The 21,288-nt window shown below is 36.6% G+C and overlaps 1 protein-coding gene across 1 annotated transcript in view; it reads left to right on the forward strand.

The window, feature by feature from the left end:
• not (ubiquitin carboxyl-terminal hydrolase nonstop) overlaps positions 1–17,771 on the forward strand; it is a 32,733-nt gene extending 14,962 nt beyond the window's left edge. Inside the window, exons 5-9 of the mRNA XM_081732341.1 lie at positions 799–1,049; positions 6,106–6,352; positions 7,666–7,820; positions 10,032–10,181; positions 16,622–17,771. Coding sequence (XP_081588467.1) covers positions 799–1,049; positions 6,106–6,352; positions 7,666–7,820; positions 10,032–10,181; positions 16,622–16,664 — 846 coding nt within the window. The 3' untranslated portion in view covers positions 16,665–17,771. The remainder of the gene's footprint in view (positions 1–798; positions 1,050–6,105; positions 6,353–7,665; positions 7,821–10,031; positions 10,182–16,621) is intronic.
• The last annotated feature ends 3,517 nt before the right edge of the window (positions 17,772–21,288 follow it).

A 21,288-nucleotide genomic window follows, 5' to 3' on the forward strand; every position in this document is an offset into this window, starting at 1 on the left:
ATACAATCGGGGGTTCTTTTGTCGAATGTAAAGGCTAATGTTTGTAAAAGTTTGTATTGTTTTGTTTCAACATAGTTGTTGGATTTTTCATGCAGTTTTTTTTTTTCCTTCAAATCTTGAGGCAACCCCGAATTAAATGTTTCATTGTTAATATTCGTAATATGCTCCTTAATCGTGGTGTCAATGTACCCAATATAACATTCGTTGTATAGACAGAAAGCTCCAGGCAAGTGGTCCAAAAAAAAATTGTCGAATTCCTTTCTACTTTAATAACCATGTTGAACCGTAAGTTGGTTCATTGCAATCTGTCAGTTTCCAGCACCTAGAATATGACATGGGACTTATTATTGAAAGTGGAATAAGAGCCGCTACTTGAGCTTGTATTTGGGGTAAATACCTTTTCCGAGAATCGAACTCAGGACCACGCAAACAGAAAGCACTCGCGTGAAGACTGTAGTTTAAATAAATCCCTAGATTAGTAGTTGCAGAAAACTACGCTCAAATTAGCTTTTTCTTTTTTGAAGGTACTGTAGCTAAGAAAATGTGCTAAAGCGTAGAATTGTTTTTCTAGCATCACGAGTTGAGAGCTAGGTGTCTCTCTTTTTTATAGCTTTTAGTCTCTTAAAGTCAAGCCCTGCAAATTACGAACTACCATTTTCTGAGAGCATATTTAAAATAAAATTCAGATTTATCATTTATAGTATCTAGTACGACATTGTTACAGAATGTTTACTCGTATGTCTGTATGCAGAGAGAGACTATTCGTAGTTTCTTTAGATGAATTGTCTTTTGTTTCAGTTTTACTCAGGTAACAAGGCTCCCCTCATCCTTCATCGACTGCTCCACCTCATCTGGACTCACGCGCGCCACCTGGCGGGCTACGAGCAGCAAGATGCTCACGAGTTCTTCATAGCTGCTTTAGATGTTCTGCATAGGCATTGTGAAGGGTCCAATCCAGTTCCTAGTTCAAATCCCGACCACTGTAATTGCATCATCGATCAGATCTTCACGGGTGGTCTTCAATCAGATGTCGTGTGTCAAGCTTGCAAGTAAGTATTATCTTTAAAGAAATGATTGAATATTATAAAAAATTTGTGCAATCTACAGGGTTTTCACGAATCTGGAAAGTCCTGGAAAAGTCAGGGAAAATTGATTTTGCTTATGAAATGAAGTATATTTCCTCTTTGCATTTTTGTTTAGATAAGCCGATAATTGAAACACAGGAGCCAATGAAGTAATTGTGGCACTTAATAATATTTGTTTCTTCTACATTTTAATGTTGTGTACGATATACATTTTTTCTTTTTCTTTACATTTAACAAATTTGTCAGAAAATTGTTATTGTAATAAGGCAAATAAGTATATAAATATCGTTATTACTGTTACTAGCTTTCTACTTAGCTATTATCGGTATTTACTATCATTTATCTTTCTTTTATACGTTTTAACATTTTGTAAAATATAATTTTTGTACATCTAACATAATAATTTAAAACAAAAATTGAATAATAATAATAATAATAATAATAATAATAATAATAATAATAATAATAATAATAATAATAATAATAATAATAATAATGAAGGTTTGCATAGGTAGTTCTGATATTCCTCCTCCAAATTTTTATTATGTCATAACTTTAAAAGCTTTCATATGCAGAAATAAAACATTCTCTCAATATCCTATTTTTATGGAAGTTAAAGAGCCAGTCTCATTCTCTGTGAAACTTTGCCGAAGCAGCTCATTAGGGTGGCTAATTTCTTAATAAATACATAAATATAGTATTCATTATAAAGAAATTAAAGAAACTCAAATCTTCGGGTGTAGACGAAATTCCGGCTAAGTTAATATTAACTGGAGGCGAAAAATTGTGAAACAACATGCACAAACTTATTCTCCTTATCTGGAACAAGGAAGAATTACCACTAGAGTGGAAAGAACCATTGTTGCAATTCACAAGAAAGGCGACAAAACTAATTGTAATAATTATTGAGGAATTTCTCTTTTGTAACACTCCATAAAATCCTATCGAACATTCTATTAGCAAGATTGACCGTCATACACAGATGAAATTATTGGAGATTATCATTGCGGATTTAGGCGGCAGATATTTATCATTTGACAAATACTCGAAAAGAACTGGGAATACAATACCGCGGTACATCAATTATTTATTGATTTTAGAAAGGCTTACGACTCGGTTAGGAGAGAAACATTGTACAAAATTTTTACAGAATTTGGAATACCGAAAAAGTTAGACTAATAAAGATATGTTTAAATCAATCCCAAAGTAAAGTCTGGGTAGGAAAATTCTTGTCCACGAGCTTTCTTTTTGAGGATGGCCTGAAACAAGGACATAAATTATCGCTATTATTATTCGAGTTTGGTCTGGGTTATGCAATGAGGAAAAATCAGTGCCAGCAACTAGGGTCTAGAATGGGGTCATCAGGTTATGGCATATACTGATGATGTAAATATAATGGGAGATAATAGAACAATAGAAAAAAATATAGAAGTGTTATCAAACGTTTGCAGGGACATAGATTTCGAAGTAAATGCAGAGGAAACTAAATACCTGGAAGTTCGCTGGGATCATAATACTACAAATTATGAATGCGTCAAAATATCAAATAATACTTTTGATAAAGCAGATAGTTACAAATATGTAAGATCTATATTAACAGACAAAAACCATATCCATGAAGAAATTAAATGTCGACTGAAAGGAGGAAATTCGTGTTATTATTCAGTTTAAAATCTTACGTCGTGACGAATTCTATCGAGGAATTTGAAGCTTAAAATATATAAAACGATAATCATGCCTATTGTGCTGTATGGTTGCGAAACATTGTCGCTTACTATGAGGGAAGAACGCAAACTTGAATTCAGAATAAAATCCTGAGACGAATATTCGGACCTAAGAAGAACGGGAATGGCGGAAACTGCGTGACAAGGAACTGCGAAGTTCATACAGTTTACCAAACATTAAGATCATCAAGTCTGGAAGGCTCAGGTCGGCAGATCATGTAGCCAGAATTGAAGGTAGTAGAAAGTTTTAAGTGGAAATCCAGTCAGAAAACGACCATTAGGAAGACCTAGTCGCAGATTGGAGGACAATATTAAGTTGGATCTCGGAGAAATAGGGATACAAAGTAAAAACTAGATCCAGTTTGTTAAGGATAGAAGTGAATGGAGAGTTTTTGTGAACGCGCCATTGGATCTCTGGGTTCCAAACGCCATAGAGTGAGTGAGTGAGTTCATTGATGTTATTAACTTACACCTACAAATTTATTTAGTAGCTGAAATAGCAATTTTTTGGTTAGTTTATGTGTTTGCTTCCCTTCTGTTGTTATCTAAAGCTTTATTTAGCTCTTGCATGTATTCTTTATTAGTGGACGTTTATCTTATTAAATACCGCAAGTGATAGGTGAGACCTAGAAATCAGGGAAAAGTCAGGAAAAAAAGAAACTAAACACACGAACCTCAGGTTTTCCTGTTTTATAATATTTGTGTCAAGATGAAAGCTTTTCAAATAGCTTTATGATTTAATAAGATGCATATTCAATATTCATTAAAAACTACACATTCAAAAACAGTTAAAACGTTAGGAAAAAAAGTCATTGTCTTTCTCAGGGCATTTCCTTCGGCTTCTGTGGCTCAGTGGTAGAGCGTTCACATCTGGTGCATGGGATCCTTGGTTCGGTCCCAGCTCGCGCTAAGTGAACTTTGTGGGAGACAAACACCGTGTGCGTGGGTTTCCTCGGGGTTCTTCCGTTTTCTCCCACTTTCATCATTTCACCATTTCATTCATTACTCCTTTGTGGTGGACAAACACCGTGTGCGTGGGTTTTCTCGGGGTTCTCCCGTTTCCTCCCACTTTCTTCATTCCACCATTTCATTAATTAATCATCATCACCGTCTCCTTTAGCCTAACCGGCATAACCGTTAGACGTAAAACTCGAAGATTTCATTTCATTTTTTTTTTTCATTCATTACTCATCACTGTTGTCTTCTTTAGCGCAGCCGGCATAATCGTGGGAAGTAAAACTTTACAAGATTTCATTTCATTCCCTTTAAGGAAACGGAAGTACATCTCTTCCATATTTCCAATAGTTCTCCATAAAACCCAAATATTTCTCTTCATAAGCACTAACCGGTATCTTATCAAGTTGTTTCATTATGTCTAATTTACTCTACTAATGCCGTAACTGGTCGAAGAGTGTCATAATACGGAACTGTACGTATAGAACATTATTCACTGATTTGCATATTTAGAATCTTGTGTCCTTACCACACTTCGTTGAGAAACAGTCAAACTTATGCCTTGGAATGTGTGGAAACTTTTTGATTCTGTTAAAATAGCTATATGCAGCATTGCTCTAACAATTACTTTTTTGTTTGTTTGTTTGAGAGTAGTATTTAGGTAGAAGGGGAATTTTATTAAGGAATACTGGAAATAATAATAATAATAATAAACAAGATATATAACTACTTCCAAAAACATGGAAAGTAATGGCTTTGATTCTTTATGACCAAAAATGCACAACTTAATTTAGATAGCGGAAATGTAGAAATGCAGATAACAGATGGAGTTTAATTAATAACCAAATAAAACACTAATTATAAATGACGAAACATAATTTTATTCTTTATTTCATACATATGTATGCTTAGTGTTTTATGAAATTTGTAAAAAGTATTTTATCAACGTCGTGTAGCAACATTGATTTGCATATATTTTGTACAGGGTGCGACAGGGAAGTTGGATGGTTTTAATAAAACTGTCATGCATGCTGGGGTGGACCGAATATGAACTAGAATAACTGAATATACTTGTTGCCACATGTCATTCCTGTAGCAATGGAGCCTTGGTCTATAGCGCACCGTATATTTGTTTACAATGCTTTGATTGAAACGAGGCATTCTGTAGAGCTCGCACAGCGACGTTTTTGAAACCATTTTAATGATGGTCGTCATAGTCGCGTTCCAAAACAAGATACATTATGAAGTGGATAAATAAATCTTAAACAGGGTCTGTAAGACCATTTATTGCAGCGAAAGCTAATAGCAGTATATGGAACTCAGAACAAGTTGAAAGGGTGCGAGAAACGGTGGAAGCCAGCCCTTGTCCTTCGACTGTGTATCACGGTCACTCTCGCTCGAATCTTACACTGTGACTTCCATTCCGATTTCTGTAAGTCAATGGTTGCTCAGGAACTGCGGCAAAACGACTCTATCAGAAGACATAGGTTTGCAGAAGGATATTAAAATTGCTGACAGAGAACGTAGTTTTGGTCATAAGTGACGAGACCCGAGTTCCATTTATCGGGGAAAGAATTTTCCGATACCATGACGCGAGAAATTTATGTTTAGGTGTATGGACAATTTCACTAGACGTCTACAACAATGCCTCGACAAAAATGGACGCCACCTACCTCATGTTACTTTTTGCAGCTTTTTTTCCCCTCCATATGTAGTCTCAAATGACTATGTAGCATTATGGGGATGATGATAATTCGTTCAAAAATAAGTAAGTGATAATCTTTCCAAAACACTGTACCTCCTTGGCGGCCTCTATACATATATAGTTCTCTTAGTGACAGTTTCTGTAGCGGAAATACAAGAAATATTAACTTTAATTATTCAGAGGTAAGTTTTCTATACTTAATGAGAAGAGAAATAATTAAACAAATCTTCATTTACAAAATTGCATGCAAAGTAAAATGTTTGGGAAGTGGTTTTTGGTATAAAGGAGAATAAGTTATCCTAGTGAGGTTACCTCAATTTCTTAAGGAGTAAATTGGCATAATTAAGGCCTTCAAGTGGTAAAACATATACCAGCACCGTTCAGAATAAACAAAAAGTGTTTAATTAGTGCCTTCTGGTTTACAGACAGTTTAATCGTCACCAAAGCTCCCGACAAGGCTGAAATGTGGAGCAGATGCAAAGTGAGTTGTCATTTTTCTGAAAGTATGTGTGTGCTGAGGAAGGTAATAACTTTTTGTAGAAACATTCACAGTTAGATAAGTTGGAGACTTGCCTTTTTAATGAATATGAAAAGTTTTCCTTTGCTTTAGATACTAACAATAAGTGTATGGTTGCAGTGGTGTGTCAACGACGATCGACCCTTTCTGGGATATCTCTCTGGATCTGGGTCCGGCGCCAACACCAAACTCGGGAGAGAGCGAGGCAGAGCCCACGTCGTTGATCGACTGCCTCGAGAGGTTCACAAGGCCTGAGCACCTGGGCTCGTCGGCCAAGATCAAATGCAGCAACTGCGAGAGCTACCAGGAATCTACAAAGCAGCTCACTATGAAAAAGCTTCCTGTAGTCGCAAGCTTCCATCTTAAGGTAATGTCTTGTAATATTCATTGCTATTAATTATTGATGTATCTTTCCGTGGAGAAACTAAATATTCTCCAAACGTATCGGAACAATAAGCTTTTTCTGTCTTCAGTGGTAGAATAAGTATAAAAATGAATAAGAGAAATATGGTATGAGAATTGGAATACATATCACGAAATGAACATAATGTAAAAATGGGTACTAAAAAGAATAAGAAGAGCATAATGGAAGAATGGGAGAAAAACTTGGATAGGAATTCCATATTTTCCACAATTATCAACAAAAAATTAACGTATTCTTGCAAAGCATAACACCTGCTTCCAGTATTCCTCCAAAAAGTTTAGAAAAGAATCTCACCGGCTTTACAAGTTATTTTGTTGATCCATTAAATAAGTCAGGTGTTGGTCTGCTCAATGTGAATGTCACTCATGCATAAGTGAAACCAAACGCAATATTAACACTCGAGTTAAAGAACACAGTAGACAATCAAAAAAGTCACAGAAAGAGAGTATGTGGAGATTGCCACACAACATACACAGGTTAATGTAATAGGCCCAGAAAAAAAAGGAGAGATTAAAGAATCATTCTTTATTCATAAATATAAACCAGCTTTAAGTCTGGATTCTGGCAACATTGATAAACTGTGGCTATCTACCATAGATGTTTATTTTGGTTTTGGCAACAGTGACGTAGTATAGATACCATGTTTCTTTCGAAGTCAGGTCTTTCTTTCTTCCATTATGCTCTTCTTTTTAGTACCCACTTTTACGTTATGTTCATTTAATGGTATGTATTCCTGTTCCCATACCATATTTCTCGTATCCGTTTTTATACTTACCTTCCCACTAAAGACGGAACTAGCTTATTGTTTCGATACGTTTACAGAATATTTAGTTCCTTCACGGCAGAATATATCAGTAAGTAACCATTTTTTGTTAATTTGAATCATCATCTCATGTACCTACGTAAGTTTATTACATTGCTATATTTCAAAAATAGTTTCGTTTTGCTAATGACTCTGATCATATTTAGTGAGAATTTATTATTTTTCTCCAGTTCTAAAAGTAGTTTTCACATGATGCAATTGTGTCCGATTTCAGCAGTTGTTCTATATTTTGATATGCCGTCGCAGTTTAGCATTTAAGTTTGCATTCAGCATAGTGGGAAATCAGTCGAAATTTTAGTGTATGTACAATGATATGTTTGCGCTGAACATTTATTTTATTTTGTTAGGTTTGAATAGCATTTAAGGAGAAATTACATTTTTCCTTTCTTGTACTTTAAAACTCGTAGATAAATGGCACTTGTTTTGATTGCAGAGATTTGAACATTCCAGTCGCTTTCATAAAAAGATATCCACTTTTATTTCGTTTCCGGAGCATTTAGATATGACGCCGTTCATGTCTCATCGGAGGAATAATAATAATAACAACAATGGCCAAGACTTAACACTCGAGCCAACAAGCGACAATAGGTAAGAGATTCAAATTTATTAATTTATGCTAGAACGCCATTAATTTATTACATTGCAAGGGTTTTTAGGTTCTTCATCAACCAGCGACATAGAAACTTCCTGCTGTCAGTTTAATAGGATGGAAGGAAACGGAAAAAATTCAATTTCAATAGACAAGGTGTGCATGGCTCTGTCAACATTGGAGTGATTATCTTCGCGGTAGATGCAGTAGAGTCCGTTGCCATCATTACAGATGCTTCAAATATAATGTGATAGCTATTACGTGGGGTAATCGAAAACAGTTATAAAGTTTATGCTACTTACTGTAACTATTAACTACGAAAATGTGTTTGTAGATTAACATGTTTGTTTTCTTACAAGTTTGAGGACTTCGGATTATGCCTATGTATACCCGAAAAGCGGACGTTTAAAATGGTGACTCGTGTGGAAAATTGGTTAAGAGTAGAAGTGAGCTGCTGACATTCATAGCCAGATTCTGAAGATATATACATGAGGAGGGCTCAATTTCACGGCCGTGTGCGTGAGTTTTCTCGGGGTTCTCCGGTTTCCTCTCTGTTTCTTCATTCCCATCATTTCATTCATTTCTCATCATCACAGTCTCATTTAGCCTATCCGGCATAACGTGAGACGTGAAACTTAGATATCTCATTTTTATTTCTTCAATTTCACGGCAACATGTAGCGAACTGGTGTTGTGCCTTCAAAGGAGGACAATCCTGGACACAGCGGTAGATCCAGTACCTCAATCACTGACGTGAACTTGTGCTCGTATGGTTGAGTGTATTCATGTGGATAGAAGATAAACATTACGTTTAATATCAACTGAGCTGGAATTACCATATGTTGTTGTGCAGAATATTGAGGTCTTTGTTAGGAAAGCGTGGGCGAAATGGGTGCCATAGGCGGAAATGGGTCCGAGAAACATAAAACAACGAGAATAGCGACATCACTGAATATTCTGCAGCGTTACTCAGCGGTGAACAATTTTCTTCACCGAGTAATGACAGACAATGTTGCATCTGTTCACTCCATCTATGAAATGAAAGAATGAGTCTTCTCCACGGAAGACATTCAAAGTGCTTGGCTCACCAAGAAAGTTTTGTGCATTGTATTCTGGGAAGTATCAGGTGTACTATTGATAGATTCTTTGCAACAGGGAGAAACTAGGAATGCTACAAGATATTGCAGGACACTTCTGAAGTTGCGGAATGCCATCAGACGAAAATGTTTCGGTCTCCTTCGCCGTGATGTGCGAGACCTCTTTCAGCACAAAAACTGTTGAATGTTTACGCTGAGAACGAGTAGAGCACCACCTCTATACTTCTAATCAAGCCCCCGACTGACTTCCATCATTTCACTGCTCTAAAGCAGAACATAGCTGGCCACCATTATCTGGCATGTGATGATATGAAAGCACTGCCACGGTGCCCGAAATTATTCATCATATTTATTAGCGAAGGGTTTTGTAGATCCATTTCAGGTAATACCTCTAAATTCATATAAGAGACGTAGGTTGATTGATCATGGTTGGGATCCTCCATTAAGCTGTAGGCCTGCATCTCATTTAACCTCGCTGCTCAAAGAGTAGTTAGAATTTGGAATCAACTAAGCAATCTACAATGAAATATGTTGATATTTAGTTATAATGTGAACTCATAAATATGTACTTTAGTAAATACGGAAAGTTTAAAAACAGTACCAATCGATGTCTTTGGGTTTGGCGATTTCTTGTACTCAATCGTGGCTTAGGAAAAATAAATTCAACGCACTTGAAATTTGCAAAGATTTTGGAGGTTTTATTATAATCTACAATTTAATTGAAAGTGTGTTAGAAAAATATTTTCTGTATTAATGTTTATGGTATCTTTTGTGTAAATGTAGAATTAAAAGTGCACCTGTGCATTCTTGAAACTATATTAAATACATGCTAGTATCGCTTACATTGTTATTTAATTCTTTTGAATGGCCATTAATTAGATTCTTTTCAATCACATGCGGTCCACAAAATTTTCTTTATTACAAGGAAGAAATGAGGAAATGATCTTGGCATTATTTCTAGATGTGGGGAATGCAAAACATTCTTTTGTTGAAATATATTGCCGATAATCCATTTATATGTGCTTTGATAGAATTTAATTAGTGTAAGTATTGTGACATTTTGTATGCGTGTGTACAAGGCTTTTAAAAGTACTTTCATTTGTTGCTTTGGCAGGTATTCCCTCTTCGCTGTGATAAATCATTTGGGTTCTTTGGATGCGGGTCACTACACAGCATTTGTACGGCAGCATAGGGACCACTGGTTCAAGTGCGATGACCATATCATCACAAGGGCTAACATCCGGGACGTCTTGGATAGTGAAGGGTAAGTGCTGTGACGTAGACTATGGTAATTGGAGAACCCAAACTACTTGAGACTCGTAGTCAAGATGAACCTGTCGTTGTGATAGCGTTACACAAGTGTAATAAGATACTTGTTGATATTTTTGGGTTAATAAAATTACTACAAATAACAAGAAACGTTGTACCAAGATAGCTGAAATACCTACATCTGAATTAAGTAGTCCTATCATAAAGAACAGTTGTAAACTAGGGTATTACACTTTATGTACGAGGGCGGAACAGAAAATAGTACCTAGTTAAGTTAACGTTATGACGTTTAACGTTATGATTCGATAGCCACCGTTTAGGTCAAACTAATCTCAATCGCCTGCGAGGGTTTGCGCTATCATTTGTTTTTAGTAATTAAAAAAAATAAAAAATAATTAAAAAAAAAAAAGATTCGATTTCTAAACGCAAGAAATGTGCGACTAGGTAATATCCACCATCAAATCAAATCTGTCAAGTCAGAAAATTTTGTCGTGGGGACAAGATCAAAAAATGGGACACTATTTTGGTATATTGGTAATAGAAATTGAATATTGTGTAGCTCTGGGGCAAATTCCCCCTGAAAATATGACTTGAAGAAACAGTGTGATTGTTATGCTCCTCAACAACAATCGCAGGCCTGAGAAAACAACTTTATCAGTTTGAATGGTAGATTTTCGATCACCTACCCTACAGCCCAGACATGGCGTATGATTTTCATGTTTTTTCAAAGACTTGTTGGGAGAAAAACTTTCACTAATGGAGACGCCTCTTCTTTTCTTAAGGAACTAATAATGAAGCAGTGCTACAGAAATTTGTTTTACGATATGAGAAGTGGTTACTATATAGGAAAGTAGTGTAAAATATCATGCAAAATAATTTTTAAAAAATCTTTGCTGTTAGTTTTTAATTATAAAAACTGCTTTCCAGATGGCCCTTATATTTAGATACCTAATAGTGTGAAGTTAACTTCGTGCCAGGGTTTTAACTCTGCTTGTATACAATAGCAAATAACATCTTATCAAATTTAATGGTGATGTTTAGAACTTTAAAACTGACTTGAACTTCAGTCTAGATCGAAACTTGTTTTCTAAATGGAAAGTAGTAATTTTTATCCAGATTCAGAATGCACGAAAGAAAACAACAACTTCTTTCTAAAATGCATTTGTCGTGAATGCTCTGTTCAGTTACGAAATTTCTGTTCAGTGGTAGAGCGTTCACCTCTGGTGCATGGGGTCCTTGGTTCCATCCCAACTTTGTGGTGGATACACACTGTGTGCGTGAGTTTTCTCGGGATTTTTCCGTTTCCTTCTACTTTCTTCATTCTACCATTTCCTTCATTTCTCATCATCACTGCCTCCTTTAGCCTAGCCGGAATATCCGTGGGACGTAAAACTTAGATTTCATTTTCAGGAAATTTTCAGCTTGCATTTTAGTATTTAAGGATATGATTTGACACACGTATTGAAATTCTATTAAATAAAATAATAACTTACGACATTCAAAAGAACTTGATTTCACAAAACTTGTTTCAGCAGTCTGCGATGGTTTAATCAGTACCTCTGGGGAAACTCACATGAAAAGGGTTCCCCCCTCCTCAGAATTTCATTTTGCACATTTTGCTTTACACATCTTGTTAATGTAAATACGTTGTAATCCATAGTTGGAACTTACTAGTATTCATAGTTGGAAAAATTAATGAAAAATTTAACGGATTAAAATTATTTAAGGTTACGGAAAAATAATTGATTAAATTAAAAATTGTCACGCAAAATAATTGTTGAAGTTAAAATTATAATTAAAAATGACAATTTTCATTAGTATGTACGAGGTGCATTCAAATTATAACAACTATTTTTTCTTTCTCACTAACTAATCACATGAAAAGCATGAAACTTGTGTCACTTCTCGACGTAATATCCCTGCAACCGTACACATGTTCCACAACGTCGACACCGTGATTCCATGACCGCAGCGAACGCTTCTTTAGGAGTCTGTTTTGACCACTAGAAAATCTATGTCCTTCCATTGAGTAGATTGGCGCTTTGTTTTAGGATTGAAAAACGGCATCCATTGTCACAATCGATGAAAGAAAAGTCCCATTCATGCCTTCATCACGCGTCAACATTGCTTGACAACATGCCACGCGCGCAGCCTTGTGGTCGTCCGTCAGCATTCGTATCGCATCAAAAACAGTGTTCATTCTTACCTCTGCCCTTACAGCTCTGAGTGCTGTACAGTATTACCATCTCTACTACTTATTGACAATCAGTGGTCGCGTATTTTAAAATAAACAGCACGTTTCTATCTGTTATCAAAAAGGGAGGTGTTACAACTTGAATGCACCTCGTAATGAGAATTGTTTTGATTTGTGAAACAGCATTTCCTTCAGATATAGGACTTTTTCCTTGAAATAGAACTTTTTCCTTGACTCTCCTCTCAGTCGGTTTCTTTACGACACTTTATCGGACGTAATAAAAAAAAAAAAAAAAAAAATGCAAAGTAAGTTTGCAAAACCGGAAGATTTTAGCTCTTCCAGTTCATGTATACGAATTGATGTGAAAATTAAAGAAAGACTTTTTCCTGTGAAAAACGTTGACATTGGTTTTACTACACACATTACCTTTAAGAAGTGTCAACGAGTAACTGTTTTGGACATTTCAGATTTTCGCCGAAATTGTCGAAAGAGTTTATAGAAATGTATACGATTCGGTAGCTTCTTCGTGTGGCCTTGAGAAACTATCCATAAGGAAATGGAGGATTCATTATGCATGAAATGCTCGTACTAGTTTTGCAGTAGCAACTAGAGGAAGAGAAATTAAAGATCAATGTGAACGAGATAGAAGCTAACAAGACTAAAGTGCGCAATATTGATGAGGAAATAAAGCGTCTGGACAAGTGAAATGCTATTAGTTTTTTCCTAAAGATATCGCAACCAGTTTTATGTACATACATCCACCTTTCGTGACTTTTCGTTTCATTTGTGACGAAGCTTCCATCATGTCATTAAAGTTAGATTCAGGTTTCAGGGAAGATGCTTTGTGCAGGGATTTTTATTTGGTAAGTCTTTAGTATTCTCCGTTAATGATCTCGTTAACGTTCGAGATAATTGCTCTGGCTATCTATTGCAAAAACAGAATTCTTAAATTCGCGCTATCGTTCATGAGTTATCGTGACATACTAACATTCTAATATTGTCAGTCTCACTTGTGTGATCCTAACAGTGGTCCAGACTAGTTCGCGCTCACATGACGTCAGAATTCGATGGCTTGTCTCGAGCTCCCGTTTCCTCCTGTTTTGTTTAGTACAAGTGCTGTTTTTTGCTTTATTTTAATTTGAATTTAATCTGGACATCTCTGGCGTCCATATTCTATAGAATGGATTTACTTTATAATAATATCGTTTAACACAGGGGAATTTGGGTTTATACCCACCCCATTTTGGTTACGGGTCCTGTCGTGACTACGTTTTCTTTTTTAGTGCAAACAGTTTCCTTGCTTAATACAGTTTATCTATCTACTAACAATTTCTAGTGCAATAGTCAACTTACGAGGAAACGGTCTCAAGTGTAAACAACCGATTTGGCTGGGGTCCAGATATGTGTTACGGGAGACCAACATAGGAGACACGTATTCTGGCGTTTGGGCCCATATGCAGAAATTTCCGAAATGCGGAGTCCCAAAGTGCCCCTCCATGCTATAACTAGGAGCGAATGACGTTACTTGTACACAAGCGATTTGGCTGAGGTCCGGATGTGTGTTACGGGAGATCAAAGTAGGAGACACGTATTTTGGCATTTGGCCCATACGTAGAAATTTCCGAAATACGGAGCCCCAAAATTGCTCCTACATGCTATAACTAAGAAGTGAATGACGTTATTTGTACACAAGCGATTTGGCTGTGGTCAGGATATGTGTTACGGGAGACCAAAGTAGTAGACACGTATTTTGGCGTTTGGGCCCATACGCAGAAATTTTCGAAATACGGGGCTCCAAAGTGCCTCTACATGCTATAACTAGGAAGCGAATGACGTTACTTGTACACAAGCGATTTGGCTGGGGTCCGGATATGTGTTACGGGAGACCAAAGTAGGAGACACGTATTTTGGCGTTTGGGCCCATACGCAGAAATTCCCGAAATACGGGGCTCCAAAGTGCCCTTCCATGCTATAACTAGGAAGCGAATGACGTTACACATATCCGGACCCCAGCCAAATCGCTTGTGCACAAGTAACGTCATTTGCTTCCTAGTTATAGCATGGAGGGGCACTTTGGAGCCGCGTATTTCGGACATTTCTGCGTATGGGCCCAAACGCCAAAATACGTGTCTCCTACTTTGGTCTCCCGTAACACATATCCGGACCCCAGGAAAATCGGTTGTATACAAGTAACGTCATTTGCTTCCTAGTTATAGCATGTAGGAGCACTTTGGGGCCCCGTATTTCGGAAATTTCTGCGTATGGGCCCAAACGCCAAAATACGTGTCTCCTACTTTGGTCTTCTGTAACACATATCCGGACCCCAGCCAAATCCATTGTTTACACTTGAGACCGTTTCCTCGTTAGCTAACAAGGCTGCGACTATCCTTTTAAAACCACAACTGTCGTTACAAGAGAAGACAATACAATGGTTCGGATCCCACCTTAAGAGGTAAGAAAGGGAATGTTAAGGTCTAATCAATCAGTGGTGTTATAACAAAGCTTACGGATGAGTTTCCGGTGGGTTCCAAAGCCTCTACCTACAAATGTAACTTACAGTGGTTGTTGAATAACATAGAATTACATTTTTTTGTTTAAATCTCGGAAAGAATGTGATTTAAAGCAAAAGTGAATCAAAGGTAAGAAAAATAACGAAACGTATTTACAAGAAAATGAAGTGAAACATATACTGTGTTTGGGCTATCATTTGTTTTCCTGGCAGACTTTTTGTTTCGAACTGAAAATGCGACTTTTGGAACCTTGTACTTAGGTTTACAGCAGAAGTGACTAAAGTACACGATTCATCAATTGTTACTAAGTAGAAAGAAAAAGTATAACAGACTAAATTGAAGACATAATAAGTGCCAACTGCGCAAATATATAATACAGCATGTTTCGGAAGTCTCAATCCGATTTCAAATTGTTATAGCTTGAAAAGTGCTAACTGCATTTAAATGAACTGTTATATTGATTTAAAAATAAAGTGCTAAATACAGAGCGCGAGAGATAGCATGAGCTATGAGAAGCCGGAGATAGGAAGAACGCTATTCGCTGCGAGGGTGACAGTGGAGAGAGGAGGAAGATTTTTTGGTAGTGTTTCTAACCTATGGTGATACTACCCTCCAACATAAGTGAAAACAACACAGAACTAACACAAAGAACCCTACTTCACTGAACACAAAAACACTGTGTCCGGTTTCATGTGTCTCTCAAGACACCCCCATCTGTGTCATAAATAACTACCCCGGGAGGTAAGACCACTTTGTTTTACCAGCGAAAATGACAAACTTCCTTGTATGAGGGGGGGGGGGGAGTTGACAAGTCTGTAACCACGATTTCCCTAAGGCGAGGACATGAGTCGTGGTCCCCAGAATGAATGAATTGCAAATATAGGTTATGTTTTGTGATGTAAGTTTTACTTACTTTAGCTTACTCATTTAAAAAATAATAATAAAAAAAAAACAATGAACGAGTAAGGAAACCTTTATTGCATTGAGTGCATTTTTACATCTTATTAAATAGGCTAATTTATTGTTTAGATATTTCAAAATGAAGATGAGAAAAGGAAGGCTGCAGATTGATTCAAAGTGTCTCTGTCATCCCTTCCCAGAAATGCTTCAAATCGCCAAATTCTAGTTCACTGTTGTGGCAGTTAGTAACACTATTAGGGCTGCCCGTTCCTTTCAAGTGTCTTGGTTGCGGATTTCAAGGTCATAGCTCATGCTATCCGTCGCGCCCTGTAATTGTGCCTAGTAGTTACATAAATGAAATGTTAACAAATACGTAATGTGGCCTAGCACGCTACACAGTAATTGATAGTCGAACTCTTCTCATATCTTATGGAGCATATCTGCAGTCTCAAAATTAAGTGGTGGCGAGAGATGTCACTAGTGTGCGTCTCTTCTGCATATTAGTGGTGTCATCCGCCAACCAAATGAAACTTGAAAACTCCATTTCCCAAGGGTGGAATGTTTCGTTCGAGTATTATTAGCTGTTTTCAAACTTTAACACTTCGAAATCGGTTGAAGACTTTGGAATTATACTGTATATTGATGAATATTTGTAAAACTTATTTAATTCCTTACCTTTAATGAGTAATATTGTTTATTCTGTGAAAGAAGAAAATTTGATATTTTCATATAGGTTAAAGCTTCATTTCTATTTTACAAAGTTCTGTAGTCAGTATTAAAACTTTAAAGCATTGAAAATAACGAAAGGGTAAATGGTCTTTGTATTTGCAGGTATTTGCTCTTCTACCACAAGCAGATCTTGGAGTACGAGTGAAGTGCGGAAGGAGGGGACTCCCACAAATGGAATTCCATCGGTTGTGAAATTCTTTTGTCCATCAAACATTTTACTTGGTCTCTGTACGTTTTGTTTTCAATGTATGATTGTGCGTTTATCAAATATTTAAGCACAACGCGTAAAAGTGATTGTTGTTCTGGTCTGGCCGAAAAGCCGTGTTTTTTGGTGCTGTTGTGTTGGGATCTCTTTTAGGAAAAGACTCGTGGATATCTCCATATTTATATATTTTCGTGCAACTGAGCTTTTTGTCTGCTGCGTGGAAAGTTTTTCGACTGATATTCAGTTGGTTCTTGGTTCGACTGTCTCTGGGTTGTGAATACAATTCCTCTCCTCTCCTCTCCTTTCCGTTCCTTCGGTGTGAATGGATGGCTGCGTGAGAGATCTGACCAGGAACAAATGACTCAAACTTGGATCAGAACAAAGCAAAGGAAAGAGGATCGGACGCTGTCCCTGTTGTTAACGTATTGGTCTTACGTGTTACTGTATCATTGTTGTTTTTTTGTAGATTTTTTTTAAATGAAATTAAGTTAAAAGAGAATGATGGCTGATGAAGTGTGAATGTCGATTTAATGTAAAGTATTGAGTGTTAACGTCTACACAACTTCAAAAGTATTCGATGGCTGTTGTTTTTTCTTTTTTGTTAAAGGTTGTAGCAAGGTAATAGATAAAGAATAATAGGGTATTACAATATTTTGATAATTTCCATTTTTATTTGTGAATTGTTTGTGAAAAATCATGTCAACAAGTTTTGTTATAAAATAAATTTAAAAAAAATACACTAATGTTACTTTATTTTGTTACCAATGAAATGTTGAGACAATTTTTCAGTCAATCTTGAATGAAATTTGTTTAAAGTTTGTAAGTTTAGAGGAACGATTTTGTGACTAATATTTGAGTTTCAAAATTTAATGATTCCACTGGAAAAAAATAGCACATGAAACTGTGCTTTTTTTGTAAACCGTGACTGCCTAGTATAAGACTGGATTGAAATGTCAGCAGGCATGGTCTTAATTATAACTCTGGATTCTTGGCCATTATAAACCTGCAAATCTCCTTAATAGAAGAATAAAAAGTTACTTCCAATAATTGTTGGTGTTTTTATACTCATTGAGGCTGAGTGGAGAAAGAAGCACGTGCTCATAATTTCTGGAAATTTATTTTTTTAGGTTCAATTGGGGTTCTTGATTATATACATATTCTTGTACTGTTTATTTATCTGTTTGAAAGTATAATGAAAATTCGTCTGAACAGTTCAACTAGACAAGTGGTCCTTTTCCACTGAGCCTCTTCCATATATGGTAGTTATCTAAAGCAATCAGACAATTTGTAATGAAATGCGGGCCAGGACAAAATAAAAACCGTACTTGGAAACCAGGTGCCCAACCCCATTCAGAGGCTGCAATTTCTGAATCTGTCTTATATTCTGCGTATCCTGTTCGTTCAGTAACTAAAAGACTCCTGTCGTTAATTTAGATGTCATGATAATCAGTTGTAGATCATTCAGATACAAAAGAAAAGCAGAGGCCTGAAGATCGAACTCTGTGGTACACCATGAGTAATGCGTCTGTTCCGTGATCTATCCAATATGGTACTAATAGCTGGACGTTAACTTTACAGTATGTTCAACAATCTTTTCAGACCACTTCTTGAGCAGCTACTACGAAAACATGGACCATACATAGGGGAGTTGCTCAACCAAGGGACATTCTTTTATAATTTGCTTTACTGAAATACGTATATTTGTTCAAGTGAAAAGTATGTTCCTTATAACTATGAATTTCAGCTTCATACTGTAAAAGTTACAATGGTATTGCAGTAATTACAAGAACACCAAAGCTTTTTTTTTTTAACCGAGTAGGTAATTCTGTATCTACAGTCGACAGTAAATCTGTAATAACAAATTGTTTTCAGAGAAACCGTTCCAAATGCCAAAAAGAAAAAAAAATGACTGTTAAACCCGAAGATCAGAAATTGCCTCAACTTGTTTCGTTGGTGTTTGCAATTACTTCATTGTGCGAGAATTACTCTCCGAAAAATGACCACTGGAAAGAAGCAGAAAAAAGACAATTCAGGAGGATTATTGGTATCATGTCCCCTGGTACATACTGTCCGTTGAGTGAACAACTTTCTCCTACAAATTGAGAAAAAGGACTGTGCTTGGAAGGTTTCTTTTTCTGAGTGACCGAAGCTGTTAATTTCAACTGCATATAATATGTGTAAGAATGTACATATTAATGTAATAAATGTATTCCAAGAATGCGTATCAAATCAAGTAACACTTGCGTTAGGGGGATTCCTCGAATGTTGCATCAGATCCTCAGTAAGGAATCTTTGTGCTGTATTGAAGGATTTGACAGTTCGCTTTTATATATATATATATATATATGTAAACGTTATAATTATTAGTTGATAGAGGCAAAGCATTCGTATAAGCGCTGTAAGCAGTGGATACAGTTTAACATGGAAACAATAAGCAACTTACAAAAGTGAGAAATCTTTTAAAAGAAAAGTATAAACGCAGTCTTCTTTCTCTTAGGCTGACAAGTCGTACACTTTTTCCTCCTTCCGCCAAGAGGAATTTACAAGTCGAAGAACTTGACTTCTGCTACAACAAAGCTTGCTGCGTATTAGCTTACGAGTTCCGTTAGATAGACATTAACACCACCTACGATGCAAAAGACAGTCATGTAAATCTATAGATTGAAGGCCTTCCTGAAGATGGCGTTTCTGTTGTTGGACTGTGAGTTGTGTGTTTTGTGATATGCTCGACAGATACCTCGGTTGTTGAAATTGCACTGAGAAGTGTAATTGCATTATTGAAGATTTATTAAGACAGGCTTCGAGATCAAGATAATTAACAGATAAATTAGGGATAATTTTCAGATGTGTACTTGCACCTTTAATGCCTGACATCATAACTAAAAGCAAGAATTTTAGTTGTGACCTGACAAGAAAACTATAAAATATTTAAATGGTTGTTCCCCCTCTCTCTCTCTTTACATATATATAAATTGAAAGAAAAGAAAAATTACATCAGAAATACAGAAATACAAGGTAACTAAAAAAATTGTCGCCGTACTCGATCAGTTGTTAACAAGTAGAACGGTACGTACCGTTAGGTTTCGAAATCTTCATCAGCATCCAACACCTGCTGCGAGTTCCTGCAGCTGCACAATATTCTGGTGATAAAAAATTGCGGTCCTTGATGCAAATAAATGCATGAGTGCGTTCTGCAGGTCTCCCTCATTTGCGAAGGATCTCTCATGGAGGTGGTTGTCTGTTGGCGCAAGGTCCGGTGTCTCCCAACCAAGTTGCTAAAGTATCTTCTGGGTCCTCTTAGATATCCTCTTACTCGTGCCATTTCATGCCTTGATCCTGAGGTTTTCTTGCATAAACTGGATGGAGATGACGAAGTGCTTGGAAATACTCCATCAGTCGTTTCGTCTCGATGATAAAGCAGAGCTAGCTCAGAAAGAGTTCGAATCTTTTCTTCAGTAGTCTAAAAAGTGTGTTGGCGTCTTATTATAATTCAGATGGAAGCAAAACAAATCTTGTTGAGCTTTATAAATTAGGTCTAAGTGACAAAAGTGATAGGATTTAGGATTTGGATTTCTGGGCTTTCGGCATCTAAGGCCATGTAGCCCTTCACGATTTGAGGGATGACGTCCCTCGGCGAGCACACAATCCGGGGAAAGGGAAGGAAGAAAGGATTGGGAAAGGAAGGAAGCGGCCTGGGACCTATAAGTTAGGTACCACCCCGGCATTTGCCTGGTGTGAATGAGGAAAACCCAGGAAAACCTCATTCAGGGTGGCTGGCCTGAAAAAGCTGTTACACTTTTTCGACCGAGTGACCCCACCGAGTGACAAAAGTGAATCCAAACACTTGTGGAGTCTGGTGTTTCTATTAACAAAAGTTTATTGGTAGAAAATTTGCAAGAGGCTTTTTCAGTAGCGTAACGACACCTGGTAGACTGGCCGACATACGTGGAATTAGATGTCTCAATGCTTCAGAGCCAGAACTCTTAGCTGCTATAAAAGGTGCGAGAACAAGATACAATTCGGCTTTGGAAGAAAAGAGAAAATGAGATGTCTCAGCAGCTTAAACGGAGGAAAATAGCTAAGTTAAAAGAAGTGAAAAAAAAAAGAGAGATGACTTAAGAAAAAACAACGATTGGAATCAGAAGAAATTGTAAGTGAGATCAAAATTTTAAAGCAATGAATTTAAGTAACTGAAACAAGTAATCATAGTTATTATTGTTAAAAGCTTTTAAGCAGTGTTCATATATATTTAATATCATTCGATCAAAAGATCCAATATATTTCGGAAAAAAAATTCTTGTAGCTCGTATATCTGGAGAACTACATACAGTGTAGCCAACCAAAACTATCACATAACTCGGTATGATATCCGTAAAAAATATGAAAACTCGATTTAGGACCCGTTCAAAAATTTTGTAGCTCCTGATCCAAAAAACTAATTACCGGCCAAGATTGCAATCTTTTGATCCATCTTTTGGATCATTCCTAAAATCCTTGTTACCTTTTAATATGTTGTATAATATGTATAACATAATAAATTTATGTTTTATTGTGATAACAATTA

The sequence above is a fragment of the Thermobia domestica genome, chromosome 11 (assembly GCF_964235325.1).
Source record: "Thermobia domestica chromosome 11, izTheDome1.hap1.1, whole genome shotgun sequence".
NCBI lineage: Eukaryota > Metazoa > Arthropoda > Insecta > Zygentoma > Lepismatidae > Thermobia > Thermobia domestica.